The sequence below is a fragment of the Pituophis catenifer genome, unplaced genomic scaffold (genome assembly GCF_029215685.1).
Source record: "Pituophis catenifer annectens isolate HBS135680 unplaced genomic scaffold, rPitCat1.0.hap2 SCAF_6, whole genome shotgun sequence".
Taxonomy (NCBI): Eukaryota; Metazoa; Chordata; class Lepidosauria; order Squamata; family Colubridae; genus Pituophis; species Pituophis catenifer.
Window position 1 is genome coordinate 96,604,538 of NW_027256886.1, and position 14,967 is coordinate 96,619,504.

At 38.1% G+C, this 14,967-nt stretch overlaps 1 protein-coding gene across 1 annotated transcript in view; it reads right to left on the reverse strand.

The window, feature by feature from the left end:
• The window catches only part of PIK3AP1 (phosphoinositide-3-kinase adaptor protein 1), a 162,034-nt gene that overhangs the window by 75,266 nt on the left and 71,801 nt on the right, over nucleotides 1-14,967 (reverse strand). Inside the window, exon 5 of the mRNA XM_070945012.1 lies at nucleotides 884-1,026. Coding sequence (XP_070801113.1) covers nucleotides 884-1,026 — 143 coding nt within the window. The remainder of the gene's footprint in view (nucleotides 1-883; nucleotides 1,027-14,967) is intronic.

Genomic DNA, 14,967 nt, shown 5'->3' on the forward strand with positions numbered 1-14,967 from the left:
TATTCTTTGTTTGAATTTAAGAAACTTAAATCAGGGATATTGAATATTGAGAAGAATAATGCATGCCCAGAGCATGCTGGATACCGCTTCTCTATCCGAAAAGCAAGCATACAAACTTGAGAAGCTATCATGTTCTGAAAAAGTGGATGATATCAGTTATGGATCATTGCATTCCCCCCAAATGAAGCAGCTCAGAGGTCTGGTTCTGATCCCAAAATCATGCCACAGCCACGGATGCCCACTTGTGTACACACCAACCCATTAAAGTTGGAAAGAAACTCATGCAATTTAAACAGCTTTTCTTTCTAAAAAGGAAAAATGCTGTAGATGTAAGCAAGAACTGTCACTCATGCACTACTGGTCACCTCATGGTTGGACTATTGTAATGTACTCTTGGACCAGACCAGTTGGAAGCCATTGCAGGTACAGAATGCAGTAGTGCAGGTAGTGTCAGGTAGGTCTCAGTATGCCCCTGTGACACCACTACTGTATGAACTGCACTGGTTAACAGTGAGCTTCCAGACACAATTCAATATGCTGCTTGTTACCTATATAGCCCTTTGTGGTGTAGAGCCAGGTGAGACTGCCTATCTTTAATAGTCTCCTTGAGATCTTCAGATTATCACAATTAAACAAGACCATAAAGTTCAAAAATACCTTTTTCTAATAAACACACTATACATTTTAGCAAGGAACAAGTTTTCTGAATCCTCCATTTATTTATTTCTCACAAGATGCTCTTGCTACTTACTCATACCTCAGGTTTACAGTTGGTCCTATCTTACTACTGTCTAAATGATATATTAAGCTCTCTCCTCTTCCCCCTCCCTAAAACAGAGAGGTTATTTACTTTGCCCCATTAGATATTAATTTAATATTTCACCTGACACATGAATTCCACTGGATTTGCTGCAGTAGACAACAAGTTACTTATTTCTTCCATGTCAGTATAGTAATTGATGTTTGATTCAGCTATCATTAAATCTCCAGAAAACAGTTTCAAACATACAGTTCCAGGTGATAAGTCTGAAGGGGAGACAAGATCAGCAATAATCAGTACATAAAAGGAAATTCATACATTGTGTTAAAAGAAGCAGTGGAAAAAAGGATCAGCATATACACATGTAAACTGGATACTTCTTTAACTCTAAATTAAGCAAAATGCCCAGAATTCAATTAAACATGACAACACCTTGGGTGGGAAAACAGGGCTATATGTTGTGGGGGAAAACCCCACATGCTGAGGAAAAAAATGAGCAAAGAACTTCCATTTTTGAATCAAGAGAGTCTTTGTTCTTTACAGAATTGAAAAGCTAATGTCAGAAAAGAGCTCATGTAGAAAATGTTGCTAATTAGAATCAAGCAAGAGTCCATGTTTTTAATTCTATTTTTATAATTTTATGTTAATTTTTAAAGTGATAAAATCTATCATTTTAACTGCTGTTTCAAGATCAGTTTAAGTTCCATCCAAATTAAAAAGCCTCAGAAAATAGCAGTACCTTGATAGTTTTCGCTGATTAATAGATGGAAAATCACCAAGTTAATTTGGGGCCAAAGGCTAGAAGAGAAAATTAAGCAGCATTTCAGGAAGCAACGATAAAATGCTTCCTTACTGTTTCCAAGAAAACTACACAGATGAATCCATGAAGTTGCCTTGAAGGAGACTGTCTTTTTCATTTTATTCAAATACACTCAATCCTTGTTATCTGTGGGGTTTGTTCTTGAAAAACCCCACAGAAATGGAAACCAGAGTTATTGAAGTATTGGTCCTCTGAAAAAAATGGGATTCGGTATATTTTATTTAAAAGAGTAATCTCTCTTTCTTTATAAAACAATCCAGTTTCATCCACATTAAAAACCTGCTCAAATAGGTACCCTTTGCTTCTGGTGTTTTTCAGAAGTTTTACAAACACTTCAGCAACTTCCATTATTTGCTGAACCAGCTTCACCTGGCAGTTTCACATTTTTTTAAACCATACCTGTTTTTAAAATGCTCCAACCAACCAATAGTCCCATGGATGACATCCTGATTTTCAATCAAATGTTTGTAAAAAAAAATTTCCTGAATCTGCATGTTTTGTTTGTTTGTTTTATTTTTGTAAATTTTCATTCATAAACATTTTTGAAAAACAGTGCATTGTCAGAGTATCATTTACAAATAGAACATAACCAACGAGAGTTGTTAGTAAATCTTAGCTCACAAACTAATAGCAATAGTAATAATATAATAGCAGTAAAAAGTTTAAATTAGCTTTCTTCTTGCATTAGCTTATTTACATTATTATCAATTACTATGTTTATAGTTATATACTTCTTTACGTTCAATACTTATAATATTAACATTCATAATCTTACTTTCTCTAATTTCTACCTCTTTTCTCTATCCATTCATAAAATTTATTCCATGTCAGATAGTATTCTGAATCTTCTTTATCTTTAATTTTTAAAATTAGTCTGTCCATTTCAGCACAGTCCCAAATTTTTCTAATTACAAGCTTATCTGGTGGGATGTTCATATTTTTCCAGTATTTAGCCGATAGTATTCTGAATCTTCTTTATCTTTAATTTTTAAAGTTAGTCTGTCCATTTCAGCACAGTCCCAAATTTTTCTAATTACAAGCTTATCCGGTGGGATGTTCATATTTTTCCAGTATTTAGCATATGCAATCCTTGCTGACATCAGTATGTGTAACACTAAATATGTGGTCACTTTATCATAATCCTCTGATAATATACCTAAAAACAGTGGAGAAATCCAATTTTTTTTGCTACCGGTTCTGTGGGCGTGGCTTGGTGGGCATGGCAGGGGAAGGATATTGCAAAATCCCCATTCCCTCCCCACTCCTGGGGGAAGGATATTGCAAAATCTCCATTCCCACCCCACTCTGGGGCCAGCCAAAGGTAGTATTTGCTGGTTCTCCGAACTACTCATAATTTCCACTACCGGTTCTCCGAACTGCTCAAAATTTCCGCTACTGGTTCTCCAGAACCTGTCAGAACCTGCTGGATTTCACCTCTGCCTAAAGGGCATGTTTCTGGTTTAAACTCAATATTTTGTTCAGTTATCCCAATATTTTTTTGCTTTACCACATGTCCACCACATGTGTAATAGGTGCCTGGGGTCTGGTTGCATTTCCAGCATTTGGCAGATAGATTGCTGAACATTTTCACCAGTCTTGCAGGTGATAAGTGCCACCTGTAAAACATCTTATAGAGATTTTCTTTGTATGCCGAGGCCATGGTCAATTTGTAATTTCTGCCCCAAAGTTTTTGTCATTTCTCTAATTCTATATTATAACCAAAGTTTTTGCCCAAGCAATAATTGTTTCTTTAACTATTTCTTCCTCCATTTTGTAGTTCAGTAAATAATTATATATATTTTTAATCAGTTTTTCATTCCTCACCATTAAAATTTTGTCAATTTTGTAAAATTTTGTAAAATGTTGTTGGTTCTTTATTTATACCCCATGTTCTAACATCTTTCTCATATCTTGACTGAATCTGTAAGTACGGCCACCAAGCTAGATCTACCCCTTGGTGCTGTAGTTGTTGCCTAGATTTAAGTTCACTCCTCTCATTTAAAATATCTTTATAGAGTACATTTTTTCCTAGATTAATGAGGTTTGGATATATTAATGCCTCCATTGTGGACAGCCAGACTGGTATTTTCCTATAATGTTGTGATTTAATTTTTTCCCATATGCTAAACAACGCATTCCTCACATCATGCCTCTGAAAGTATTTATGTACCGTGCTACCAAAGAAAGGCGTGCCAACCTAATTGCAGATCATGTCCTTCTAATAATAATAGCCTTCTGTGTTTCAAGTTTACCCATTCTTTTAACCATGTAAGAGCTGCTGCCTGGTGGTATAGTTCTCAGTCTGGGAGCCCAAAGCCAACATTAATTTTAGATTCCTGTAACATTTTCAATTTTATTCTCAGTTTTTTACCTTGCCAAATATATTTCAAAGTCATTTTATTTAGTTCATCAAAAAAATTCTTTTCTAATTTTATTGATACTGTTTGAAATAAAAAAGTAATTTTGGTAGTATGTTCATTTTTGACTGCTATTCTCCCTATCATAGATAACTTTAAATTATCCAGGTCCAATTTAATTTGGTGAATCAATTTTATATAATTATCATCTTTAATCGTCACACACCTTGCTGTTAGATGGATACTAAGATATTTAACCTTTTTTGTTATCTGTAAACCAATTTTCTCTGACAATTCCTTTTTTTGTTTGTCTGTAAGATTATTGACTAATACTTTAGTTTTATCTTTGTTTATTTTCATCCCTGCCACCTCTCCATATTCCTCAAATTTCTTTATTAGTTTGGGGCCAGTTTCTAAAGGTTCTTCTATCTAAATCATCAGCAAATGCTTGTAATTTATACTTTTTGTTTTTAATTTCCATTCCTTTTATCTCTAAATCTAATCTGATATTCCTGGTTAAAACTTCTAGTGTTAAAATAAATAATAATGGAGAGAATGGACATCTTGTCTTGTTCCTTTTTTTATACTATAACTTTCTGTCACATCTCCATTTACCAATACTTTAGCTTTCTGTTGAGTATAAATTGCCTTTATCGTATTCAAAAATTTCCCACCAAAATCCACATATTTTAGTTGCTGCAACATAAATTGCCAATTTATGTTATAAAATGCTTTTTGTGCATCCAAAAATATTAACGCTAATTGTTTTTCATTATGAGTTTCATAATATTCTAGTGTGTCCAGAATTATTCTCACATTGTTTCTTATTTGTCTCTTGAGTAAAAACTCATTTTGGTCTGTGTTAGGGTGTGTGTAAAAAGTATTTGTTGCTTGTGCAACGAGCAGAGCAGAAACACACAGGGAAGGAGATAAACGTCCAGCTCGTGTGAGAATAATACTTTATAGATAACAAACAGTCTCGGTGTAAGTAAAACAGTCCAAGGTCATAAACAGTAATATCAGTCCAGTAAGTATCTTCCCTTACCAAAGCAAACAGACTTTAGTAACTTTTGGTATACAGTACCATATAACAGACGCAGTAAGCAACAGGATACAATCAGGTATCAATCCGGAAGAAGCAGGAAGAAGGAACGCTTCTCTGTGCTGCTTATTTATGCACTGTAGCCTAATTACAGGGTTCAGCAAACCCTGATTACATGGCTCAGTTGTTTCTTAAAGAAACAGATATTGCCTGACCAACAAGTTAGAAGTACGCTGCAAGCTGAACCTAACATTCTCCCCATTGGGCAGGACAATATACACAATAGATACAGAAACAAAAATACACATCCAAATCATACATTGTACAGTGGTATCAGTTACATTTCAGATTCTTAATCCAACTCTTTCACAACAATTGGTGTGTTTAATGGCACCTTGCGCTTTAGTAAAGTTGTCGGCAATATTGTCCTCTGATGCGCAATATTCCAATGTAATCATGTTATCCTTAACACATTGCCGAACATTCAGATAACGTATATCAGTGTATTTAGTCCTTGTCTTTACAGCAAGATTCGTTGCCATTTTAATGGCTGCCTGGTTATCCTCATAAACCGTAATAGGATAATCCATTTTGAATCCAATATCTTCCATCAACTGTTTATAATAAATCAGTTCAGTACATGTAAGTGATAGACAAGAAAACTCCGCTTCCATGGTAGACAAACTGATGTGTTTCTGGCGAATTGATTTCCATCCAATCAGGCAGTTATCCAACATGATTGCTATTCCAGATGTAGATTTTCTGGCAAAACTGGCATCAGCATATGCCTTTAATATCATATTGGCATTTGGTTCTAAATACATAGCAAAATGCAATGTTCTTTTAAGATATCTAAGAACACGTTTAGCAGCCTGCCAATGCCTATCAGTAGGCTCTGAACTATATTGTGCTAGTTGATTAACACTAAAAGCTATATCAGGCCGTGTCCAGTTGCTCAAATACGACAAACTGCCTATTAATGATTGATACAGTTCTTTACTGAACTGTGGACTCTGCAAACTATCCTGCTGGAATTCTTGTGCCATAGGAGTCTTGGCAGGTTTACATAATTCCATCCCATATTTTTTCAACAATTTGCAGATCTTATTAGATTGTGAAATTTTAAATCCTCTAGATGTTTTTAGGATATCCAGCCCTAGATAATGCCGTATATGTCCTAGATTTCTAAGTTTAAATTTTGTTTGCAACTGACCGATAATCTCTCTGGCCTCAGCGTCAGTTCTGGTAATTATGGCAATGTCGTCTGTAAAGAGTAACAAGAATGAAACACATCCATCCTGTTCTTTTTTAAACAGACATTTATCTGCTACGCCCTCATAGAACCCAATGTTATGTAATTCCTGCACTATACATTGGTTCCACTCGTAACCTGATTGCCTTAAACCATATAGGCTTTTTTTGTAGCCTCCAACACTCAGTTCTATCCTGTGTATCATAACCAGGAGGTTTCTTCATATATATTGTATGCCTCAACGGAGCGTTCAAGTAAGCTGTCTCGACATCTAAATGAGTAATAGAGCATTTATTTCTAGCTGCCCAAACAAGCATCGTCCTCAAAGTGCTCGCTCGTAAACTTGGAGCAAAAACCTCATCATAGTCTCTATCTGTCTGTGAGAACCCTTGTGCAACAAGCCGAGCTTTATGGGTTACTACCCCATCTACACTTTTCTTTACCTTATAGACCCACCTACAGCCTATAGGTTTCTCATTTGGTGGTATTCTTACAACTTCATAGACACCAAGCCTCTTCAATGAATCAATTTCTCTATCCATTGCCTCTTGCCAGGCTTTTTGCTCCTTTTCTGGATATAATTTTATATCATGATAACTGGATGGTTCGATATCTACTTGGCAAACCACTGTGGCTTTATAGCGATCTGGTGGATGCCGGTCCCTGGAAGATCGTCTAGGCATAACAGGACTAACATCAGGTATATTGGGTTCATCCTCCCCTAACCCTGATTCCTGTTCCTGTTCTTCCATCTTAATAGATGGTTTATCATCCATCTCAGATGAACTATCATCAGGAATATGGTCTATCCTAACATCAATATCTGTAAAACCATAGTCTGCTTCCTCCAACCTGTCCCAGCCTTCATGTTCTAGGAATTTAGCACTAGCGCTACACAAAACTTTTGTTGTTCCTTTTTCCCAGAACCTATAGGACCTATGGTTAGCCTCATAGCCAACAAAAATCATTTTCTTTGCTCTCTGTTGGTCCTTCCTTCTCTGACTAACCGGTATATGCACCCAGGCTGGTGCACCAAAAGTATGTATATAACTTAAATCCGGCTTCCTGCCGTGCCATAAAGTAAAAGGAATTTTTCCTGTAGAGGAGTGCACCACATTATTTAAAATATGATTGGCACATAGTATTGCTTCTCCCCACAATTTATCAGGTAAACAAGCATCAGCCAGCATAGTCCTAGTCATAGCTTGTAGGGTCTGGCCTCTTCTTTCAATATATGCATTATGTTCCGGCCGAAAAGGGGCAGAACGTTTATGCTGTATCCCAGCATCCTTCAAAAACTTAGCCAACTGATGGTTAGTAAACTCAGTTCCATTGTCAGTAACAATGCATTTCACCTTAAACCTCTGCTTCCTTTCTACAAAACGAAGCCAATTTGTGATACATTGAAACGTATCACTTTTGGACTTCATAAGGTAGCAAAAACCATATCTGGTAAAGTGATCAACTATACTCAAAATATAGCATGCTCCCCCTAAACTGGGTTTCTTTGGCCCTATTAAGTCTAAAAAGACTACCTCCAAAGGTTTAGTTGTTTTAAACCCATTGCTGCGGTTTGCAGGTGTAACTTTACTTTTATGCTGGTTACAAGTATTACAATTCAGGTATTTGCTGCAAGCCCTTAACTTTATACCTTTAGACTGCTTAACAGTCAAATTCAACAACCTGAAATTCAGATGACCAAGCCTTCTATGTAGTAAATGTAAGCATTCATCATGCGGCTTTACATTTCCAAATTTAGCTTTTGACTGAACTAACAGTAATGTCGTATCCCTAATAACAAATAAGTCGTTTTCTAATTCTGCAGTAACTACAGTGCCTTCACATTCCAGCAAACATTTGTTGTTTTTAAAAGTTACTGTAAACCCAGAATGTAGTAATGACTTTACAGATAAAAGGTTATATTTCAAACTAGGGATATAAAGCATGGGTAAAGGGTGGTTACTAATAGAACATTGAACAAGTCCCTCCCCAGCTACAGTCACATTCCAGCCATTAGCTAATTTGACCTTTTTAGTACTTTTCTTCATGTTTAGAAACAGTTTTCTGTTTTTTGTTATTGATTGAGAGGCACCGCTATCAATCACCCACCAATCATCTTTTATATTATTAGATGAACTGGTTGCTAAATTACACCCTTTCCTGGGTTTAGCAGAGTTTCTAGCAGACACTTTCTTATTATTACAATATTTTGCAATGTGCCCCTTAGCCCCACATGCATAACAGCGTTTAACAATATTGACATTCTCATATACAGCTTCCACTTTTGGTTGCTGTTGCATCCTTAACTGGTCTCGTTCTTGCCTACGTTTGGCCTCATCCAGTAACCTACCAGTTATACTGGCCAATGTTAGTTCATCTCTAGACAATACTTCTAATGATGAAACAAAAGAGTCATAACTGTCATCCAACGATGAAAGAATAATATAAACTTGCTGCAGTTCAGTAAACACAAGGTCTTTCTCATGTAGCTCCTGGAAAAGCCCTGTCATAGAGTCCAGGTGAGCCATCATGTCTCCTCCTTTCTGGAGATGTAAGCGAAATAATTTCCGTGTCAGGTAGATATGGACACCCACAGAGTCACGAACGTAGAGCTTCTTTAGCTTTGACCAACACCTCGCAGCAGACTCTTCGCCCCGGAAATGGACAAGTTGCTGGTCTCCCAGTGTCAGGCCAATGATGCATAAAGCACGCTCGTTGTCCCTGTGAAACTTCGCTATCTTTTTGGCATCTTCTTCGTCAGCAGCATTCAATGCAGTTATGTCCGGTGGATTATTAACCATGTCCCACAGTCCTTCTTTTTGCAAAAGTAGACAGCATTTTGTGGACCAGGTAACATAGTTTGTTCCATCCAATTATTGATGTGGAAATTTTGTAGTCTGTGTTTAATAACAAAATTGGTCTATAATTTTTTATTTGTGTTATATGTGAATCTTCTTTTGGAATCAGGGTGATGTAGGCCACTTTCCATGTATCTGGGATTTTGGCTTCCAGTAGCACTTCATTATATACCTCTAAAATTGACCGGCTTTCTTGTAATTCTTTATAGATTTCTACTGGTAGACTATCCGGTCCTTGTTTTTTTGCTTTTTACTTGCTTCTGTTAGTTTCTGGAATTTTGGGTAAGTTAGCATTGTCCAAATACTGTACTATTCTTTCCTCTGGTATTTTGTCGTTATCATATAACATCTTATAAAAGTTATGTATTATGTACCTTTCTCATCCTGTAATTTTATTATCCAATTCTTCTCTTTTTCAATCTGTAGGCTAGCCACCTTCCTGGTTTATTGGCATTTTCAAAAAAGTTTTGCTTTGTTCTTTTTATTTGTTCTGCCAGTTCATCTTTTCCTATAATATTTAATTTGTGTTTAATCAGCTCCATTTGGTTTCTTAAGCCTATCTTGTGTGGTTCCTTTTGTGACTCTAATTCAAGTGCTTTATATTCTTCTTCCAGCGCCTTTTAGTACTGTTTCTTTTTCTTATTTTTCTGTGCTGTATATGTTATAGCTAGTCCTCTAATAACTGCTTTTGCGGTATCCCATATGTTCTGTAAGGAAGTCTATTCCTTTCTATTCTCTTTAAAGAAGAATCCCATTTCTCTTTCCATCATCTGTATGCATTCTTTGTCTTTTGTTATTGATTGATTTAAAGTCCATCTTATTTTCCTCTTTTGTCCTTTCTAACTAATTTTTATTGGATTGTAGTGTGCCCAAAAATTTGGTTCAATTTCAATCTCTTGCACATTCCCACTTAATTCCGAATTCATCCAAATCATGTCTATTCTAGACCAAGATTGATGCACATTGGAATAAAATGTATATGTTTTTTCTCAGGATTTATTTCTCTCCAAATGTCATGAATTGATAGTTCTTCTATCATTTTGGTAGGGTCCTTCTTGTTTTCTTATTTGTTTTACTACTTTTGTAATCCAGTTTTTTATCAACTATTGTGTTAATGTCTCCCGTGATACAAATATTTTCATGTTCTACTTCTAGTATTTTTTTATGAAATTTCTTATAGAATTCCTCTTGTCCTGTATATGGTGCATATGTAACAACCAGGAGAGTCCGTTTTTGATTCAAAGCTACCTCCAACATCAAATTTCTCCCTTCTTCATCATTAAAAATTAGTTTGGCATTTGTCTTTAACGTATAGTAACACCCTTCTTTTTTTTTTTGCTGGGATAGTGAATAGAATAGTTTTCCCAATTTGGGGTGTTCCAATAATTTCTTATGGTGTTTCTTAATGTGCACTTCTTGAAGTGCTATTATGTCCAATTTTAATTTGTGTAGTTTAGAAAATATTTTCTTCCTTTTTATAGGTGAGTTCAGCTCATTAACGTTAACCAAGAGCATCTTTATTTCTTCTTGCATTAATTTGCTTATATCAGGTCTTATAGTCCAGGTTGCTCTTACTTCTCTGGGTTTTATTTATTTATTAAATTTTTATACCGCCCCCTCTCCCGAAGGACTCGGGACGGTGAACAGCCAAAATTAAAAACACACAATACAAATATTAAAATACATTAAAACAAAATTAAATTATCTTTGGCTTCTCCAATTTAAAACCCCTTACCCATAAAATTCCCCAATTAAAAGATTTTTAACCCAGCCCAGCTTGCTGAAATAAAAAAGTCTTCAGGGCCCGGCGGAAGGTACGGCGGTCTGGGATCAGTCGTATCCCTGGGGGTAGCTCATTCCAGAGGGCGGGTGCCCCCACAGAGAAGGCTCTTCCCCGGGGGGTCGCCAGCCGACATTGCCTGACAGACGGCACCCTGAGGAGGCCCTCTCTGTGGGAGCGTGTTGGCCGGTGGGAGGTTATCGGAGGCAGAAGGTGGTCTCGTAAATAACCGGGTCCTAAGCCATGGAGCGCTTTGAAGATGAGAACCAACACCTTGAAGCGCACTCGGAAGACCATTGGAAGCCAATGCAGCTCACGCAGGAGAGGTGTCACGTGGGAGCGCCATGTCGCCCCCATAAGTACCCGCGCGGTCGCATTCTGCACCAGTTGGAGCCTCCGAGTGCTCCTCAAGGGGAGCCCCATGTAGAGAGCGTTGCAGTAGTCCAGGCGGGAAGTAACGAGGGCATGAGTGACCGTGCATAAGGAGTCCCGATCCAGAAAGGGGCGCAACTGGCGTATCAGGCGAACCTGATAGAAAGCCCCCCTGGCCACAGCCGTCATATGCTCTTCTAAAGACAGACGTGCGTCCAGGAGGACACCCAAGTTGCGAACCCTCTCCGTGGGGGGCAATGTCTCGCCCCCAATAGTCAGCGATGGCACCAGCTGACTATATCGGGACGCCAGCAGCCACAGCCACTCAGTCTTGGAGGGATTGAGTCGGAGCCTGTTCCTCCCCATCCAGACCCGCACGGCCTCCAGGCACCGGGACATCACTTCAAGGGCATCGTTGGGGTGGTCTGGGGTGGAGACGTACAGCTGGGTGTCATCAGCGTACAGATGGCACCGCACCCCAAAACCACGGATGATCTCACCCAGCGGCTTCACATAAATGTTGAACAGGAGAGGCGAGAGGACCGACCCTTGTGGCACCCCACAAACCAAGTGCCTTGAGGTCGACCTCTGCCCTCCAGCCAACACAGACTGCAACCGGTCGGAGAGATAGGAGGAGAACCACTGTAAAACAGTGCCTCCCACTCCCAACCCTTCCAACTGGCGCAGCATACCATGGTCGATGGTATCAAAAGCCGCTGAGAAGTCTAATAGGACCAGAACAGAGGAGCAACCTCTGTCCCGAGCCCTCCAGAGATCATCAACCAACACGACCAATGCCGTTTCCGTGCTGTACCCGGGCCTGAAGCCGGACTGGAACGGATCTAGATAGACGGTTTCATCCAGGTACTGCGGTAGCTGTCACGCAACCACACTCTCAACAACCTTCGCCAAGAAGCGAAGGTTGGAAACTGGATGATAGTTTGCCAAAACAGCTGGGTCCAGCTGGGTTCTTTTGCTATTGTTCCTTCTCGTCTCAACATTCTTTTTTCTCCTTTTCATTCTGCGCTTGTTGTAAGTGTCTCCCTTGTATTGTTGGTACTTCTTGGCCCTTGTGTACTAATTCATCTCTTGCTTCCTGTTCCTCTTCCGAGGTAAAGTAGTTTTCATAGAAGTCCATTGCTTTGTCAAGTGAATCTAATCGGTGTCTTTTTTCCTGCCAGGTGACTAAAATCCCTTCGGGTATCAGCCACCTAAAATTTACATTGTGTATAATGAATACTATGGTCAGAAAGTGATATTCCGAAAGTGAGCTCCCTAACTCTCCTAGGGATTTGTTTCAAAACCACCAAGTGTTTCCCTTTGTAGTCTAGTGGTTTATTTCTAGCCTTATTAAGGATCTCATCTCGTATTGGTTTTTTCATGAATCTTACATGCACTTCTCTGGGAAGGTTATACCTTCTTGCGTAGTTTGTGTAGATCTGATATGTTTCAGCCACTTCAATATCCATCTCCTGTTTATCTATTCCTAGCACCTTCGCCAATAGTTTTTTCATTAATTCTGGTAGTTCTTCTCCCTTCTCCTCTTCTATATTTTGAAATCTTAGATAGTGGTCAGCTTTCTCTGTCTCTAACATTATTCATGGTATTTATTAACTCTTTGTTTGCTTGTATCAGTTTATAATTTATATCATCTACTTTCTTCTCTACTTGTTCTGTTTTTTCTTCCATTTTCTGGATTCTTTGTTCGTTTTTTATTATCATTTGTTGAAAGCTCTCAAATTTTTCATCTATATTTTGGATTTTCCCCTTCATCTCTCCCGTATCGTTTCTCATTTCCCCTATATCTTTCCTTATTTTATTATGACTTTTGGTCATAGATTCCTTTAACGTATGTAGCAATGTTAATACCGCCTTTTGGGATGAGTTAGTTTTCTCCAGCTCCGCAAGTTTCAGCTGTCATGCTCCTGCAACCGGAAGTTCAAATATTTGTAAATTTATATGGGGTTATTTTTATTTTGTTGTTCATAAGACATCCCTTGGAACCAACCATTTCATTTATGCACAAACTAGGCCACTTTTCTATTTCTTCCATACTTCTTTACAAATCACAGATGTCACTTTAGCACTTTCTGGAGCAGCTGCGCAAATAGCCTTATAAACATAGTCTTCCTTTTGGCATATGGCAGATGGTTGATTCATTTACATTGAATTTTCTGTCTATGGATGTTGCACAGTTTCCAGAACAAAGCAAATCAAACTCTAATTTTATCCATTAGGTTCATTATGGAGTGTTTGCATTTGTTGAAACATGTCATTAGCATTTTGCTTTGATGCCATTGTTGAAATTTATTAAAACTTACCCCTGAACAGCATAAAAGAATGCTAGAACTATTATCAAAATGACATGGAGAATAAAAGAACAAGAACATGGTTTCCACATATAAATGATCTACAAGAACAGAATATATGAGGAGTGAGCATATACAGGTAGTAATGATGTAGTAGTTAATAATGGTAATTGGGACCAGAATTTCTGTCACTAAGCAATGTAGTTGTAAAGCACAGTATCACATGATCACATTATTTAGCAACACCAATCTCAGGAGTTCTGGTGGCTGTCATTAACCAAATCCCACCTGGTTATTAGGCATGGATTCAACCCAATCCAAGTAATTCCTGGCTTGCTGCCTTGGGGAGCCTGAGTCTCGGTAAGGTAAGGAACTGCTTCCTCTTCAGCTCCTTTCACTCACCTATCTCCACCGCCTGCATTTCTGGACTTTTGGCTGTCCTGTACTCTGTCACCCTACCAAATCTGCTACCCAGCGCTCCCCCGGCCCAGCTACCCCAGCTGACCTTTGCTGTCATCTTCCTTCCACTGTTGATGAGACATGCTTGAAATGGCTTGCGAAGCAGCTGACTTGCAAATGTTGAGCCAGGCATACAGAGGACATCCAGCAGAGTGTAGGATGCCCCAAAGGCCAGATATGGGGGGAGAAAGTAGGGGCGTCTGGGCAGGGGAGGCAGGGCAGCCAAAATTGTAAAGCAGTAAGCAATTTAAGTATTCCAAGCAATCTGACAATTCTAGCAATTTCACTTACTGTGTAACTAAAAGGGACCAGAAAGATTTAAAATAAGCTTTCAAACCACTGTTGATGTTTACAACAATTTTGTTTCATTCCTTATTTTATTTAAAAAAAACTTATTGTACAGAGTCTATGAGTGTATCAGGCTAAAATTTTGAATCAGAAATCCAATGACCAGAGTTAACAATGACTCAGATATCCAACTCGTTAAAGCCAGCACCATGTCCTTCAAATGCTTGGGTCCATATTGATCTATATAGCGTCTAACATTAACATTGTGGATAATTCCATAATTATCTACATAAGTAACTTGTTAATGTGACTTATAACCTTAATTGGACTGTAACTTCCAATACTAAGCAATGTTATCATTAAGTGAGCCATACCTGACTTTACGACTTTTACCACAGTTGTTAAGCGAATTATTCAGTTGTTAAGCGAATCCAGCTTCACCCATTGACTTTGCTTGTTTTTGATCATATGATCATGGGGACCTTAGTGCCATCATAAGTCATTTTTTCAGTGTTGATGTAACTTTCAACGGTCATTAAACATATGGTTATAAGTCGAGGACTACCTATAAAAACTAAATTAGCTACTATATGTATAGAAATATGTCCTCTGACAATACATAATACTTCATATAAAGAGAAGTTTCCTAATGCTTTTATAAATATAATGA